General features: G+C 41.9%; 3 protein-coding genes across 4 annotated transcripts; all 3 read right to left on the bottom strand.

Moving 5' to 3' along the window:
- Positions 1 to 318: 318 nt before the first annotated feature.
- hoxc4a (homeobox C4a) lies at positions 319 to 1,633 on the bottom strand. Its single transcript, XM_070910303.1, has 2 exons — positions 1,198 to 1,633; positions 319 to 680 (listed from the first exon to the last, which is right to left on the bottom strand). Exons 1-2 carry the CDS (start codon positions 1,631 to 1,633, stop codon positions 319 to 321), a joined length of 798 nt encoding a protein of 265 aa, XP_070766404.1.
- A 9,933-nt stretch (positions 1,634 to 11,566) lies between these two features.
- hoxc5a (homeobox C5a) lies at positions 11,567 to 13,468 on the bottom strand. Its single transcript, XM_070910698.1, has 2 exons — positions 12,991 to 13,468; positions 11,567 to 11,775 (listed from the first exon to the last, which is right to left on the bottom strand). The coding sequence occupies exons 1-2, from the start codon at positions 13,466 to 13,468 to the stop codon at positions 11,567 to 11,569; spliced, it is 687 nt and encodes a 228-aa protein (XP_070766799.1).
- Positions 13,469 to 15,262: 1,794 nt separating this feature from the next.
- On the bottom strand, positions 15,263 to 16,433 carry hoxc6a (homeobox C6a). 2 transcript variants are annotated; one of them, XM_070910394.1, is made up of 2 exons: positions 16,037 to 16,433; positions 15,263 to 15,576 (listed from the first exon to the last, which is right to left on the bottom strand). In XM_070910394.1, the coding sequence occupies exons 1-2, from the start codon at positions 16,431 to 16,433 to the stop codon at positions 15,263 to 15,265; spliced, it is 711 nt and encodes a 236-aa protein (XP_070766495.1). The 2 variants fall into 2 exon arrangements, with proteins under 2 accessions (XP_070766495.1, XP_070766496.1); XM_070910395.1 differs by having other exon boundaries at positions 16,040 to 16,433.
- Between the last annotated feature and the right edge of the window lie 845 nt (positions 16,434 to 17,278).

Genomic DNA, 17,278 nt, shown 5'->3' with positions numbered 1-17,278 from the left:
GTGCATTTCACCTTGGGCAGCAGGGCAAAAGAATGGCCCACAATAACATTTTGATAAAATGTATATTTTTTTTCTACTTTTTTTTCCTTCATTCAAAACATTTTTTTAATAAAAAACATCATTTTAATTGAGCTTCAAATAAATTAAACCCTGTGTCACGTAAAAATAATTCATCGGTATTCGCAGTAATCCATGCTATATAACATGCATTTTATATAACTTTGGACTTAAAGGAAACCGCACAAGATAGCTACCAAAACAAAATATATAATTGTTCTATAAATAACCAGTTCCTTTTCTACCCCGGGTCTTGCGGTTTTATAACCTGGTAATATCCTCGCCATGCTGTGCTCCGGTGAGTTCGTCGGGGGCCCCAGTGTTAGTGGCCGAGGCAGCGGCAACAGCGCCGGCTGCTGAGCTTGTGTTGGACCCGGAGGAGGAGGAGGAGGATCTCACTTTGGTGTTCGGGAGCCTGTGATCCTTTTTCCATTTCATCCTGCGGTTTTGAAACCAGATTTTAATCTGTCGCTCGGAGAGAACCAGGGTGTGGGCGATCTCGATGCGCCTCCGCCGAGTTAAATATCGGTTATAGTGGAATTCCTTCTCCAATTCTAAGACTTGCTGCCGGGTGTATGCTGTCCTAGACCGCTTGGGCTCCGTCCCATTGTAAGCCGAGTTCACTGGGAGGAAAAAAAAGGATAAGTGGAGAGAAAGGGAGACAGAGAAGGGAGGAAAGGAGGGGTAAACAAGAATGGCCTCAACTGAGATATGGCTGGAAAGATTTATTGGATATGAATGTTTAGCTGTTTGAGAAATTTAAATGGGAAGTTAAGAACTTCTCAGCGTAATGAGAGGACACTCACATCCAACTATGAGCTAAATTATTAATGCAAGATTACAAAGCTCAATTTTTTTTTCTTATTCATTTCTCCCCCTCTCTCTATCGCGCAATACATAACAGCAGAAGCCACATGGTGATACGGCTGCCCTGAGTATACCTCGGCTATAAAATTTATGGTGGGTGTAATTACCAATGCCGAGTCGTAAATCCGCCTCAATTGTGCCATTTCAAAGGCTTCCCTGCTATCGGAGCAGGGGCTGGCAACGAGATGGGAGTCAGGGAGACTGATAAAAAGGGAGGGAAAGGGAGAGAGGAGCGTGAGGAGTGCAGGGAACATGAACACACAAGTTGCCTACCAGTGCTGACGTGAATTTTCTTCATCCACGGGTACACCACGGGCTGCTTGGAGGAGGCTGTGCTGTTTGGGTGCTCCGGGGTAGCTTGGTTGCAGGCGGAGGTTGCGGCCGGTGGGGTGGCGGGGGACATGGACAACTGTGGGGTTTCACATGAAGCAGGTTGCCCTTTCCCTGTCAGCAGGTGCGCAGATTGGGGTATTCCATGTCCCCTTGGCGTGTCAGGTTCAGGAATGCTTGCACAGTTATACTGGCGCTCTTGGTAGCTCGCCCGCGGAGGATATAACTCCTGGTGGTGATGCTGGTAGCCAGTTTCCCTTGCGCGGCTGTAATATTCTGGACTATGCTCTGGGATGTAGTTATTTTGCGAATATTCCTCGCATGGAGGAAATTTCGGATCAATGTAGTTAGACTCCATCAAATACGAGCTCATGATCATTAATTTCTGGAGTGGAAAATAATTTTTCTAGCTTTGTCGTTTTTCTGCTCCATAAAGCCCTCCTACTTGCGAGCAGCCCTGTAAAGTTACTTTTACCACGTGACCCAGTGGCCCAATAGCAGAGTAAGAGGTAGTTCCCGGATAAGGAACCAGAGGTATTTAGCATACCTACAGTCGCCATTGTGGGCACAAATCTCTCTCTCTCTCTCTCTCTCTCTCTCTCTCTCTCTCTCTCTCTCTCTCCCTCACTCTCTCTCTCTTCCTCTCTCTCTCTCTCTCTCTCTGGTTGTGTTACCAAGGCAATTGATCTTGGGGACAAAACTAGTAGCTAGTTGCTGACCAAGGAAAAAATAAAAACAGGCAAAATCCACTGGTCTCAATTATTCAAAGGGACAATAGGTGATTCACCAAGGATAAGGTACAACAATAGCAAACCAATCATTTTGTTAGCCTGCACGCCTTATATAAAGGTTATCTGCTAATTAATGAAGGCACATTCTTTACCAACAGCACTTCAGCTGTGAAACACATTACAGTCCATTAATACACTTAAAGAGTTAGAGCTGCATCAGCTTTGATGATATTCCTAAAAAAAAAAAAAACTATGTCAGCACTAATATTTAATAGGTTTATTGTGAATCTAAATGTCAGAGAGGACTGGAGTGGTGAGATGCTCTGGAGGTGTGGCTGATTTTTGAAAGTATAGGTTTGGTAATTTATAATGTTGGAGAGAATGGTGGACAGGAAGGAGTCAGGCTGCACAAACAAAAGCTTTCATTCAATGATGAGATATTTGTCTGTTTTGAAATGATATCCTCTATTCATTAAAAGGCTCAGGCTTCAATTTTTAATCAAAAATTGGTATGGATCACATTACAAGTAGGATTGATTGAAGTAAGGATTCTAAAGATGACAGGATACTTATATCCTGTATATGTATATATAGACGTTTTTTATGCTACTTTGAATGTCAGAGCAGCATTCAAAGCAGGAAAGGTGTAGTGTGCTTTAGAATAAAGCAAATAAGATGCAAAGAATATAGAAATGTCACGGTGGTGCTTGTCTATGTACAAAGCGGTAAAAGTAAACAAAAGAGAAAAGCCAAAATGTGGCCTAACACATGCCTTTAATCCTTGTTAAGAGCCTCTAATTCTGAAAGATACAACAAATATTCAAACAAAAGCCTCCTCATTATGAGCATTGTGATGTCACCAACGAAACAGTGGAGAGAAAGCAGAGAAAACCACATAGCTGTGACAAACAGTGCAGCAGCCAGCAGACTGAACTAACTCAACACTACCAACATGTGACATCACACACCAGCCAACATAAAGCCGCACCACTGTGGAGTCACAAACCTGACAACAGTGCAGAGAAAGCAGCATCATTATGATGTCACAGATCCGGGGGAAACCAATATCATTATGGTGTCACAGACCAGAGAGTCTCCGAACATTAAGATCTGCTGACTTCACTGCAGAGGAGCAGTATTGTGTCACAGAGAAGCTGAGTTACATTCGGTTGTTGCAGACCAGAGAGCGAGAACGTTTAGGAGAAGATGGACTCCCTCACATTAAACTGAAGAGCCCTCCCACACAGTCAAGAGTGGTCTTGCTTGTAGACTTGCAAAGAAAAAAGACCAAATATAATCAATTCTTTAATAGAATCAGACCTTTTCTGAAAATAATACAGCTCTTGACTCTATCCTCATGGCTCTCTGTTTTAACAACACTGAAAAGTCCTTATCTTATACTGGCAAGACACGTTGTGACCTTTGTTATGGCCCACATAAAAAACATGTGACCATGTGCATGTAAAGCAACTGAATCTGTGTGTGGATTAGCTGCAACCCAAACTGCATAAATAATGCAACATTGCTAAATATGTACAGAACTAATGCAACAGATTTGTATACAAACGTGTATACTTTTTTGTTGTTGCTTTAAACTATAGCCACACTTATTCCACATATATACAAAATTAAAATAATATGACAACAATAGTCTTGCCATTTGGAGACACAGCCTCCAAATGTTACGTGCTAATCATGGCTGAAGCACTGACCATCAGCCTCTGCTGTCACACTGTAAACTGATCCGGCCTGCCTGTATAAACTTGTCATGTGCTGTGTGCTTCCCATTCTTATCCCAGAGTCAGCTGTGGTCAAAGAGAAAGAGAGAGAAAGGTTGACTCTCTAATAGCTTAGCAGCCTCCCAACAACATCCAGATTATATTTCTTCTATTTTTATCGTTATGAGAGGTGTGTGTGTGTGTGTGTGTGTGTGTGTGTAATTACAAGTACAAAGAAAAATCCTATAATAATAATAATAAAACGTTTAATAAAAGTCAAAGGCTCCCACTTGAAGAAACATTAAGCCTGAACAGAAGAAGTCAATTTATTGGTCAACAGCACCAAATAGCAAGTTAACGGGTTAACCCTATTTTCACAGTAATAATTACATAATATGGTTAAAATCCGAGGTGGAAATGTCATTTCTGGCTGTTCTGTTTGCACAGAATGCGCACGACATTTCTATTACCCCTAGCGAGGATGTTAGAGGCGTTTTATAGAGCAATAAAAGCCGTAAATCAGTCACTTTTAAACGACCCCTGGTTCCTAACGTGTTTTACAGGGTCTGACACAGTAGTAGCCGCACACTGCACACATGGGTTTGCTCTCTGTGGCCTACCTACACAATCTACGGCTGTCTGGACTATGAATACACTTTGTGACAATTGTTATTGCATTGCTAGTGCCTGGATGTATCCTGTGTGTGTGTGTGTGTGTGTGTGTGTGTGTGTGTGTGTATATATATATATATCACTGATGCTTGTATATGCAATAGCAGGGAAAGTCAGAGAGACGAGTAGAGGAGCAGATGCAGGAGGATCCATTGGCTGGCGTGGTATTTCAGTTGCCCATGTATTCCTGTAGAGACGTATTTGCGACTGTTTGTACTTCACACAAATTCGGTTCTACAGGGTACATATAGACAACTAATGTGTTTTAGGTTAGAAACGGCAAAGGTGATCTCTCAGGCAAACCCGCTCTGCAAGCAGGTTATCGTGTCTGAAATTGGACTGGCATGCGTTTGAGAGCACAGTGTCATAACAAACATTAAGGCTGCAATAGAGAAGAAATACTGCACAAAGCGGCGCGCGCGCCAATGCCGAGGCTGTTTATCAGGGTTACTGAAGCCACAAACACAAAAGCAAATCTGCTCTGCTCTTAATGCGTTTGCAAAGTACAGAAAAATACTACTTTAACATCTTTTATCCACAAAAATAAATCGCGTGCACACATATGCCTGCACACACACACACACACACACAAACACGCCGTGTACAAAGGACAAGAGGGTCCCTTTTCTTAACATTCAACCTCTGCCTTTGAGGTAGCTCCTATATGAATATTCAGTCACAAACACGGCGAGATACAAAGGGACGGCTTGACAGCACAGATGAAAAATAAGTTTCTATTGTTCCCAACCATTTCTTCTGCTTGCTATTACCATACTGACCGCTCGGTAACCTTTCTTCCTGCCACTCTGGAAGCTAATGAGAAAAAGCCTCGGATGAAAAATGCAATATCAGACATGTGACCTGTTTCGGGAGGTTATTAAAAACAGCAAACAGCCTCAGATTGTGAATCAATGGGATTGATTACAGTGGAAATGCACAGGGGACTTCAAACGCTGTCAAAAAAAACATCTTAATCTACATATGTCTCCGCGTGCATTCTGTGTATCAATTCAATAGATTTTATTTATTGAAGAACAAAAGATCCTGAGCCAAGAAACCGCGAACGACAGAGCAAATAGTCACAAAGAAATCTAACTCATATTCATTTGGCTTTGCCACATGCTCATCTAAATACTCGCCGTTTGTTGTGCACCAAAACCAGTGTGAAGGAGCTGCACGCACACACCACATACTCCCCTCTCTCCCCCGTGCGCTCCGGCGGACGCATTTTAATATTAGTTAGACAGCCTGACCCGCGTTTCACCCCTCGCGTTTGACTGGCTCCAATAGTTCACTGCCAAGGATTATTGATGGAGAGACAGCAATGAATTCCTTCTCCCCACAAATGGCTTTCAGATCGTGCACCTAGTTCAATAACTAGTTATAATGTAGAAGTACAAAAAATGAGGCCCTCAGGCGGACTAATTTGATGTTTCATTTGTTCATTTGAGAAATTGTTAAGCTTTCCCTTTTCACCCCCCTCCTTCCTGCAAACTAACAGCCTTACAAGCGTAGTCACACATGTACATATGTAAACAAAATAAATCTGCACAAAACTACGTGGAGGTTTGTTGTTCTGTCCACTGCATGGCTGTTTTTAATGTGGTGGCCACAGCAGCAGCAGCAGCAGCAGCTGACCTGGATGCAGACAGTGCAGCAATATCCCGCTCCCTGATGAAAATGGTTACGATGCGCGTTTAATCAAACCCTTAACCTAATAGCCTTTACACGTTTACTCTCCCCAGGTGTAATAACGTTAAGCTGGATCGTCCAGTTAAAATAAAAAACTTTTTAATGAAGTGCAGACAGACTGGAGACTAGTTGGATATGAATACCCTCTAAAAAGCAGCAGCCAGGGGAGCAGAGGTGGTTTTGGATACTAGATGCCCCACAGAAACCATTGGTTGGTTTGCAGTTCATTATAGCAATGCTGTGGTTCATTAGACTCACACTGCAGCGTTAAATCCAGTTCACCTGTGCAACAAGAGTGCAGCTTTTCTGGCTGCTAACTAGACCCCAGCAGTTTGCAGGAGGACAGTAATTCCAGTTCAAGTTGTAGTTTCTGTTTAAAGCATTTAATGTGTAAAATTGAAAAACAAAAAAAACTCCGATATTTATTTGGAAGTAAAAACACTGTGATTGTTGAACCGCAGTGCTTATATAAACACCAGAAATCCCTAAACAAATTCGTTAAGACCCGTGATGTCAGTGGAGCCAGCTGTTTGCCTACAGCCAAATAACAAGCTCCCTGAAGTGTCACATCTCCTGACTAAAGCCAGGTGGAGAGGCGTGGGGCGGCGGATAACACTTACTGATAAATCCGCGGTCCCACTCATTTTGACCCGATGAACTGTCTGAAAAATAGAAGAAAGACGAAAATTAGATCAAGATTGGTCCTTTACGTAAGAAAAAATACTTTTTGCAACCAAACTGGAAAATTTTAATTCTTGACAAAGATGCCAAAAATCTACAAATTTTAAATTAGTATTTACGTTTTTAAAAAAATAAACAAGATCAATGAATTATCCACCAACCAGTTTATTATTTATTATCAATTATATAAAAAAGTCAGACGCGTATAACGTTGAAATGAATGAATGCATTATGTGTACCATAATATGTGCTCCATATAAAATTGCCAACATATCATAAAAATAATACTTCAAAAATACAAATGAATCAACAATTGATTGAGCAACAATTTACATCACATAATCAAAGACCAATGCATCTTTATTTCATACTAGATAATTTTTGATAAGTTTCCTCCAGTTAATCTCTCGGTGTTCAAGCACAGAAACGAACCGTGTTGATATGTTGCGTTATTATTTCATCTTAATGATCCCTCAGTCTGTCCCTCTATGATCTCCTCTGTTATCCAGCCTAATTGAAGGGAGGCATGTCCTAGAAAAGCCCTGACATGTGTGGGCTCCTGCAGAACTGGGACCGAGGACAGAAATTTAGGACGGGTCATTTTCAGACAGTAAAAACTAAATTTACAAGCATTTTGGTATTTCCTTGGGCAAATGTTCTATGAATAGAAATCCCTGGACTTCAGCGCGGCTGAATTATGGCGAACAGTCAATAAAAAATTCACGACTTTGTCTCCACATTGTAAATAAATTCTGTCTGTGCTCGAAAAAACGATGTAATGGGACTTTATGGCTCTTATTTGGGCTCAGACAAAGGGAAGTCTGTGCTCACCCGGAAATGACCTCTGAGGATTGAATGATGGCAGTGTCAGCTCCACAGGTCAAAGAAAGGAATACAACAGAGCATGGCAGTGAAAACGGATGTTTAGACGGTTTCACTTTTACTGTAGTGATATTGTTTTGAGCTTGAGTGTCTTTGCCCTGAGTTAGATTAAACAACAGCTTTGACTCAAACTTCCTCCCAAGATGCAATAGCTGGAAAGTCATGAGAATAAAATCATTTCGATTATAATAAAGGTCTTGCAACCTTTATAAAGATCATCAAATCCGTTTTAATTCATAGGAAAATGTTATATCTTGTCTGTGGAGGAAAACAACTATTACTTTTTGTTTTAGTTTGAGAGTTTATGATGACAATTTTCTCCCTCTGGTAATAGCAGATATAACAGCACAGCTGCTCAAAAAAAGGGCAAAATAAAATAAAATCTTGGGATGAAAGAAGCACTAATGCATGCCCTTACGTGGACACGTTGCCCTCACAGTGTGTCACCCACACAGGAGCGTGTTGCACAGTGCCCCCTATTGGAAGTGTATAATTGATCATCCTGCACACCTGAAAAATAACCTGCACAGGCTGAAAAGGGGACAGATTTGTTTTAAAATAAAAAAACAACAACAATACAACATAGACTGCGTGTTATCACAAGGTGTGGCATATATGAAGGTGCGTTAATGCAGTCAATGTTGCATCACTGTCAGCATGCACTGCCCTGCTGCAGCAGCCTGCTCTGTCAGCTGAGATACACTCACCCAAACAAGACTTAATATCAAAATGAGCCATTTGCAGTTCCACACATTGATTAAGAAAAGGCCAGTATTTCTAGGCTGAAGTGCTTTCTAAGACATATGGGCAATTAAATGATGTGCCCTACAGAGCAACAGAAAATTATCGAGCTTATAAGATCACATCGCCTCATCAGTCTCCAAACTGATCAATCCAGTAATATCTGCCCCTGCAGTGAGGACAACATGTTAGAAGGGGTATGAGGGTGAAAAACAAACATTCCTCTATTGTGCGAGAAAGGTGCATTTTTTTTGTAAAACATGCAACAGTCCTGCCTCCAGTTCAAATCCTCACTGTGTTTGTCACAAGCTTTGAGTTTGCCATAATTACACTGCAAAGTGCCTTTGAATCAAACCTGCGTGCCTTGGCCCAGACATGACCCTGCAACAACAGGAACCCATGAGCACAAACACTAACCTTATGTCAAGGTGAAACAGGGAGATGGAGCATTTTAATCTGGAGGTTTGGTATTTTATAGCTCTTTTTATGGAGCCGTATTTTAACCTACGAGGCAACATTTTAGCATCACACAGAACAAAAGTCACATTTTATTTTGAACACAATGTTCTAGTTACGCATTCTCTTGAATCTGCGCCACTGAAACAAACTATAAGACTTAAGTGAGAATTAAGCAAAAGAAAATACTTCACAACTTACATACAAGTAAGTGTGCAAGAGAGATGTGATGTGTATGTTTGAGGGAGACAGAGAGAGGGTGGGGTGGATGGCGAAGCTGGACACCAGATGATTTTTTTGACGGTTCTGGCTGACTTTTCATTTTCTTCACAGTCACCTTTCTTTCTAATATTATCATCGTACTGACAGGACTAACATGCAAAACAAACTGTTGAATGAAACGGAGTGTCTCTGTGTCTGAAATCTGTTGAGAGGGAATTAGGAATTTATTTTATAAGATTTAAATCTGACAGAAATATGAGGATGATACTGCGGAAAGAAATAATCCTCATGACAACCCAATAACCATGAGCGGCGTCTCCGTATAATCCCGTTCCTCTCGGACTAAATACGCAACACCGGACATCCTTTCAAATATCTCAAAACGAACAATTTCCAGATTATTTTACATTGTTCTATAATCATAAAAAAGCACCCTCACTATCAATTAATACCGTTAATCTTGAAGTGAATCTATTCAACAACCATGCATTCAAAGTCACACTAATATAAAACATAAACAATATTTCTTCACGGTGAAATAACGGCACAGTCGCGGGCCTGTAGGCAAAGTTAAAAGCAACTTACTGCAGCAGCTCTCAGTGCTCCGCACCACCCGACTACACAGTCCGGAGGAAGGTACTGCATCCTCACTGCCACAAAGCCCTTTCTTCCTCAGATAAGGGGAAGCCAGCAGCTGCGATTCCGGACAGTTAAGATTATATATGATGTGTATATATCGAAGGTTTGTCAGCTCTTCCAGGCCATAAAACCCACTTAAATGACACCACGTGCTCCCTATGCACCATTCACAGGCCCTGCTCGGGGCAATTGGCATATGTAACCTTGTAAACTTTAAAATACCCTAAAAGAAAGACATACAAAAAGGGATTCAATACATTGTCCACGTATAGGTTAGGCCCAACAGAGCGCACAGAAAGTGGACGCTGCACTGACCGGTTCTCATAACCGTCAAGGAAGTTGAATAGGAAGCTATTAGTTTGAGAGGTGAGTTGATTTTTATTTTCTTTAAGTAGTGCTATAGAGGAATTACCTCATAACCTTGGGCTATGCTGCGTCATACTACTACTTCTACAAACGCTGCTTCTGAACACAGACACAGAGATTTTATGTCCTCTATACTAGCAGATAGTGTTGTTTTAACTACAGTGTAATGATGCCAGGATTAAAGAGCAGGGCGATATCATAAAAGTCGCCATATGGCCTCGACAGTGATGGCGCGTCAGTCTGCGGCCACAGGAAACCAAAGTTTTGCATCCATGTTGTGTTGTGGGCGAGTGTTATCACAGGCTAGTGTGTCCCCTTCCGTCGCTGACAAAACAGGAAACGCAGTCAGCCTGTGGCGGAGTGGTGGAAAAGAAAGGGGGCAATAAAGTTTTATGAGGGCCTTAAACTTCAGAGCGCATTTGTCAGTCAATGAAATGTTGTGGATTCCGAGCCAGACTAAAAAACGTGATCAGTAGGACAAAACAATAGAAAAAGAAAAAAAAGTAGTTTTTTTTTTTTTAAACTACAATTTCTATAGTAGTTTAATTCAGTGGACAAACAGAATATACGCCTGCTGTGTGATACCGCTGCCCTGATACCAGACACATAATAACAGAAATGTGCATATTGACAATAGGAATATTTCCTCACTTTTAATGATGAGACTTTATTGGTTACAATCAACAATTAAGCCACCTATCAGTTATTCCAGGCCTCGTGCAAACCAGGCACCTTAAGTTTACAGAGGGCACGAGAAATGGCCTCATTGCACATCACAACATTATCACATACAGTCGGCTGAATTATACATTAATGATTTAGATTCACAAAGATAGATATGACAGACAACATGGACGATGCCTTTGACAGAGATCCACACACAAAGATATTAGCCCACTGAACACATCACACATCCGACCACGTGCTAACTTGTTCGCACTGCAACATATTAGAGACTATAAATGAGAAAAGAAAAGGAAAGAGGTGGAAAAGTAGTTTACTAAACTATTTCTCTGTCATATGATTTCAAAAGCAGTCAGAAATATTTTTCGTCTTTATTTGATTCGTTGACCTTAAAGTTTTATCACACGATGGTGATTTGGAGTTTGAAATGATGCAGGCCTTCACCCAGCCTCCACTACTTTTATCCTAATTAAAAACATAGATTAGTATTGTGCAGCCTTTCAGTGCACTGCAGACCAGAAGCCTCGCAGCGTGAAGGACCCAGCTCCCCTCAACCTCTTGTCCCCTTCGTGCAGTAAAGTGAGGTTATCATCGCATGGGCAGCAAATTAATTTAGAAATGTAAACCGATTGATCAAAGTGAGCGATATTCAATACATTAGGTCCCAAACTGCACCAAGTGACACATAATTGGTGATGAAGCACACAGAGCGGTGTCATGATGTCATTGCTCCTAGCAGTTCATCCGGAGGTCAGGCGGCACTCCAGCACTGTGCAGTGGGGCTGAAAACGTGCTGCATGCGCCCCGTTCTCACTGGCGTGCACTGGTTTATTCCTTCACTTTGATCTTTGAGTCCTTCTTCCACTTCATTCGTCTGTTCTGGAACCAGATTTTGATCTGCCTCTCGTTTAGACACAGGGTGTGGGCGATCTCTACGCGCCTGCGGCGGCTCAGGTAGCGGTTGAAGTGAAACTCTTTCTCCAGCTCCAGAGTCTGGTAGCGGGTGTAACTGGTCCTGGACCGCTTACCCTCCGATTCTGAAGTGGTATTAAAATCAGTTAGCTTTCAGCAGCATTATAGTGGTGAATAAATAGAATAATAAGCTAATAATATTATTACATTAACAAAATAAAAGCTTGGTTATCCATAAAAATAAGCATTACAAGCAAAAACCTATCAATTAGTGTCTCCTTACACCGTCATTTAAAAGTTCAAATATCTTTATATAACATAATTTAATCTGATATTACCTACTGTGGATTTTATGTAATAAAATGTTCTGTCAGGCTGATAAGTATGGTTAATGGATACACTAACTGTAAAGGAAGAGGGCCCTCTACATCCTTCCACATTGACACATCAAAAATACACAATACTATCGAGAAATCTCATCGTATTTGTAAGATATGTGAAATTGGATATCTAATAATGTGCTGGCCTCCCTGTAAACACTGGCCCCGGCCTGATACCGCTGCACAGGAGTATAATGTCGTGGGAGGAAAAAACAGATGTGTAAAATCGAAAGAAGTGGAATTAGAAAATGGAAACTCGTGTTTTCCAGATATATTCTCCTATTTGTAGACTTGCTCGTGCACAGGCGTGCTAAGTAAAGCAACAGGCCTTAGGACTATTGGACTTAAAATATTTTTTTACCCTCCCTGCTGTGTGTTCCTGGCTGTTTGCATATGGAGCAACACAAAACAGAAGTAGCTCCTTTTTTTGCAGCAAATGTGCTCACTGTCCATCTGCAGCCTAAATAGTCAACCAGTGGTTTCAAGGCATGGAGAAGGAGCACGCCTATTCAAATCTTTTAGAGGTGAAAAGTTCATGATTGGGTCAGGGCATTGATGTTTCCCAGAGTTCAATTTAAGGCTAAAGCTTCTCCCACACATACAGTCTGATAATGTAAAACATGCAGCTCGACTAAGACTATAAACGAAGCGAGGCAAAAAGTATTACTTAGAGGTGAATTTGTAAATATTATTTCATACTTTTATCACAGTTTTGTTCTCTTATCCAATTATACCACCATAAATCACCCCGCAGATCACCTCTTCACCGTAACAGAGCAGGTTTACGAGCAATGGATGCCTTTGTCATAAAATTTATGACCGCGAGTTTTTATTATTTCCTGCGTTTGGCCTATAAAACTCAAGAGGGAAACTGGAACGGGCGAAAAGAAGTGTTGTAGCGTAAAGAGTGAATAAGGGAAAGCATCTTAGTCGCACTTTAGAAAAACAGGCAAACTTTACCGTGGTTCATGTGCAGTTTTGTCATCCATGGGTAAATCTGTGGCCGCTGCTCACTGTCCTGACGCTGGCTGACTTTAGTGTTTCGTTTCACCGCTTGCTTGCCCTCCGCGTTCCTCTCGCTCTCCTGGCTCTTGTTGCCGCCGGATTTCGCGCTCCTCTCCGGGTCTCGGTCTGCCCCTAGTCCCAGCAGCGTGCTGCAGCCGTAGTTGAGCCCGCTTGGGTCCACGGACGAGCTACTGGAGACCATGGTTATCTGTGGTCCTGGCGGGAGAGGAGTATCCGTGTTGCCACGCAGGCTAGTTTTCATCTCCTCCCGTTCAACAGAGGTCGTGGGGACGGGACAAGTGAATATCCCGTTCACATTAACACCCTCATAGCGGCTGGACCTGCGCCCAGATAGATCGAAACTAAACATAGTGTTAGGACAAGTTGTCTCGCTTGTTTGCCTGAGATTGGAGCTGTCAACATAAGAGCTCATTTTGAACTATCGCCGATACTTTCTTGTTAAACTAGAGAGGGCTGCGGGACGTGTGTTGCGCTTAATTCCTTGTTTTTGTTGATCATTGCTTTTCTTTGTGGCCGCTTTTGGAAAATTCAGAGCTGTCTGCCCTAAAAAAATAATCCAGGATTTATAGGTGGAGTAGGCTTTGGTATCTTTTTTTTTTTTAATTCTTGATCCGACGTGCGCTGCCCAAATATGGGGTATTTGTATGGGATCACGTGCACATGTTGGCCAGTCATAAATTGGCTTTGATACTCAATGGGGATATTGATGAATAGGAGAAACGTGTCCGGTAAACTTTGAGCTGTTGGTTGTTGAGGACCAGGCAGGGATCTTTAGCGCAAAAAAAAGGGCAGGACAGTAAGACAAGAGCGTCATCTGGTGTCTGGTATGGGGCAGGACGGTCAGGACCGGCCAGAGCTCCCTGCCCCTGACACACTGCGAGTCCACCAACACTCCCATATAATAACAACAATAATAATAACAACAACAACAATGATAATAATAATAATAACAATAATGATAAAATAACGATAATAATCAGGACTTAAAGTGCTCACTTGGTTAGAATATACTTACGCATATGCACTTGAAACTTGAATGTCGCTGGAAGTTATGTTACAGTAACGCAGCTACGGGAATGTTATCGTGTTCAACTGGATATTAGACAATAGTTCATTCCCGTGCTACGATGATGCCAATCAGAAATTTGAATAATTCATATTTTAAAGGCTAAAGTTTGCTATAAAATCGTTTAATTCGACTTTTTTGTTAGCCAGCCTCTGCTGACCATGGAGGTCATGATACAAATTTAAATGTTAACAAGCCTCCACGATCCCGCACTGACTTTGGTGCGTATTTGAAGAAATCTTTCTTTATGCGGTCGTCTGGTTCATGTCAGGAAATGCAATACTCCCAAAAAACACAAGACCAGTGAGAAAGTTTTACAAATATTTTATTCCATGATACACAATTATGACAAAAAACATGAATTCGTAACTCCCAAACAAAGGTGAAGAATTACTAGTGTACAAATCTATCTCACGAGGAAAGCCTATTGTGTCCAATGGTCAAAGAAAAAAGGGGGCTAAGCGCAGTTCTTATGTTATGCAGCGTCTATCAAAGCGGCTAAATGCACATAGGTCCTCACAGGATTTACATAATATACTGATACTTTGATTATATACAGGCATTTCAGTTGTGTGTGAGAGGACTGTGGTCAATATCCGTGCAACTTTCATGTTTATGCAGGACACTTTTCTACGGGCGATTCAAGCACTTGATTACACTGTGATCAAATGAGGTGCCCGGTCCCTCTTTTCCTTCCGTGGAATGTGCATGTACATTATTGAGTTGGAGACTGAAACACCAACACTGTATTTTGTGAGGCGATCAAAGAGTTCACAGTGATGGATGAGGGTGTGTGTGTGTGAGGGGGGGCGGGGGGGTAAATACATGGATTTTACTGGCATGGGAAATAACGTAGAAATTAATACTTCTTTTTATTTTCACAATACAAGTGTGACATTGCAATAAAAAAAACAACAATCAGCGCTTCAAATGTCACAGGGGCCATACTGTGGCTGAAATTAGTTGGATTTCTAAGGCTCGAAACTCCTGTGGTCAACATGGGATATAAGTAGAGCTGCGGGGTAGCCATCATGCAGTGAAGTCGCTCTCAAGTCCATACAGATTTTTTTTAGGTAGTTATGTTGGGTTTTAATGGTCATCAGGTGTTTTTTTCCTCCCTTCTCTTCTTCTTTTTTTGTACTATTCTTTCTTCTTGTCCTCATCCTTCTCTTCTTCTACCGCGCCATTGCGTTCCTCTTGCTCCTCCTGAGAGGCTCCTGTCTGTTCACTTCCAGTCACCGTGGAGGTCAGGTTGCTCTCTTTCTTCCATTTCATGCGTCGGTTCTGAAACCAGATTTTGATCTGCCGCTCCGTTAAACAAAGCGCATTGGCGATTTCGATGCGTCTGCGCCTGGTCAGGTAGCGGTTGAAATGAAACTCCTTCTCCAGCTCAAGCGTTTGGTAACGCGAGTATATTTGACGTCCTCTGCGTCGGTCTGTCCCGTAGCCCACTCCTGCTGAGATACAAAGTGAAGGCACTAATTTAATCATTTGCAAGGCGATGTCACATTTTACATAAAAAAAGAAGCATGCTCTCTGTCTGTGGGCTAATAACACTTTAAGGCACTTGAGCACAAGTTTTACCTCATTGTCAGAATCATAATTGTAATCCAAATCCACGTAGAAAAATAAACACATTTTAACTGGAAGACGAAACCTCAAAGGGCATCTTTTGTTTTATTATCTAAAATAATGAAAGCCTCATAATGCACTCTCTCTGCACCACGCTACTGATTATGGCTACTATATCTTTCTTAAAATGAAAGCTGTTTGTTTGCACATGTAAAGGCCCATCTACAGGTCGAGGGGATACAGTAATGTTTTATGGGGCCATAAAAAGTAACTTACTCTCTTGGTAAGACATATCGTAAAACTGGCTCATTTCCTTAATTTATTTGTCGTAGTAAAACTCACCGCTGTGTGAGTTCATTCGCTGCATCCACGGGTAGATCGGGATGTTGCTTTTCTGGTCCTGCGCTCCTGCTCTTCCTTGATCCAAACTGTACTCTTGAGCAATGTGGCTTTGTGTATTGAGTCCCATGTTTGTTTGTCTGCAGCTGGGGAGCACGTCCTTGTCTTGAAGAAACACGTTTGATCCATATTCATACTGTGCCCTGCCAGACCCAAAAACGACATTATCTTGAGGGGAGTAGAAAGGTGCATATATCCGATTCTGGGTCACAGCAGCACCGTACGACGAAAAATGTCTGACTGTGTCATAGGTGGTGGAGTTTAGGGGTACGTTAGGCAAAACATCTTGACCACCGGATAAATGGCAGGAGAGCGACGGGTTTGCGAAATAAGAATTCATACCTTGCTTGTAACCCTCTCTCCAACTCTCCCCACTTCTTTATCGGTCTCTTTTCAATCTCCTTCTCAGTAAATCTCCTTCCCGTCTGTGTCAACCAACCACACCTTTCTCCAAGGTCTTCTTTTTTTCCCCTCGACTTTCTGCTTCTCTAACTGGACGTGGGCTACTTTGAGGATTCAATATTATTAATTTCCAATCTCCGGTTAAGACGCACAAACCCGAGTGTTATAGCCGAGGCTTGGCTCGGTGAGAGACAATATGACAATGTCAGCTGACCATTCTCCACCAATTGAGAGGCAGGAGTTGAGGAGAAACTGTAGCTTTTAGCTCAGAGCTTGAACATTAGTGCTAAATGCCGATAAACACAGCGTAGAGTCGGTGTGGCACACCATGCAGCTTGGCTGGATTAGACTTTTTTCACATGAAGTTTAAGAGATTGTGGTGTTTACGGGGGAAGTAGGACGCAAAACGTGGCCAATGTCATTCAGTACAGTGATCACATTCAAAGGAAGGCGGAACATTTGCATAAAAATACACGTGAACTCAACTTCAAAGGTGTTTTAAAGTGTGCAATTGAGGAAATTAGATATCAGTTTCATTTAGTGAAGTATAAAGCAAAACCCTCTCCTGTGATACTGAGTTATTGTGTTTTGTGTGAGTGATTGTGTGTGTGTGTGTGTGTGTGTGTGTGTGTGTGTGTGAGAGAGAGAGAGAGAGAGAGAGAGAGAGAGAGAGAGAGAGAGAGAGAGAGAGAGAGAGTGTGTGTGTTAAAACTCAGTTTTAATTTCACAACACCACCGCAGAGATGGGCAACAATATCCACATGCTCTCATCCCGCAGGACGC

Source organism: Enoplosus armatus, chromosome 8, assembly GCF_043641665.1.
Source record: "Enoplosus armatus isolate fEnoArm2 chromosome 8, fEnoArm2.hap1, whole genome shotgun sequence".
Taxonomy (NCBI): domain Eukaryota; kingdom Metazoa; phylum Chordata; class Actinopteri; order Centrarchiformes; family Enoplosidae; genus Enoplosus; species Enoplosus armatus.
The sequence above is the reverse complement of the archived record's forward strand: the minus strand, read 5'-3'. Positions and strand labels throughout refer to the sequence as shown.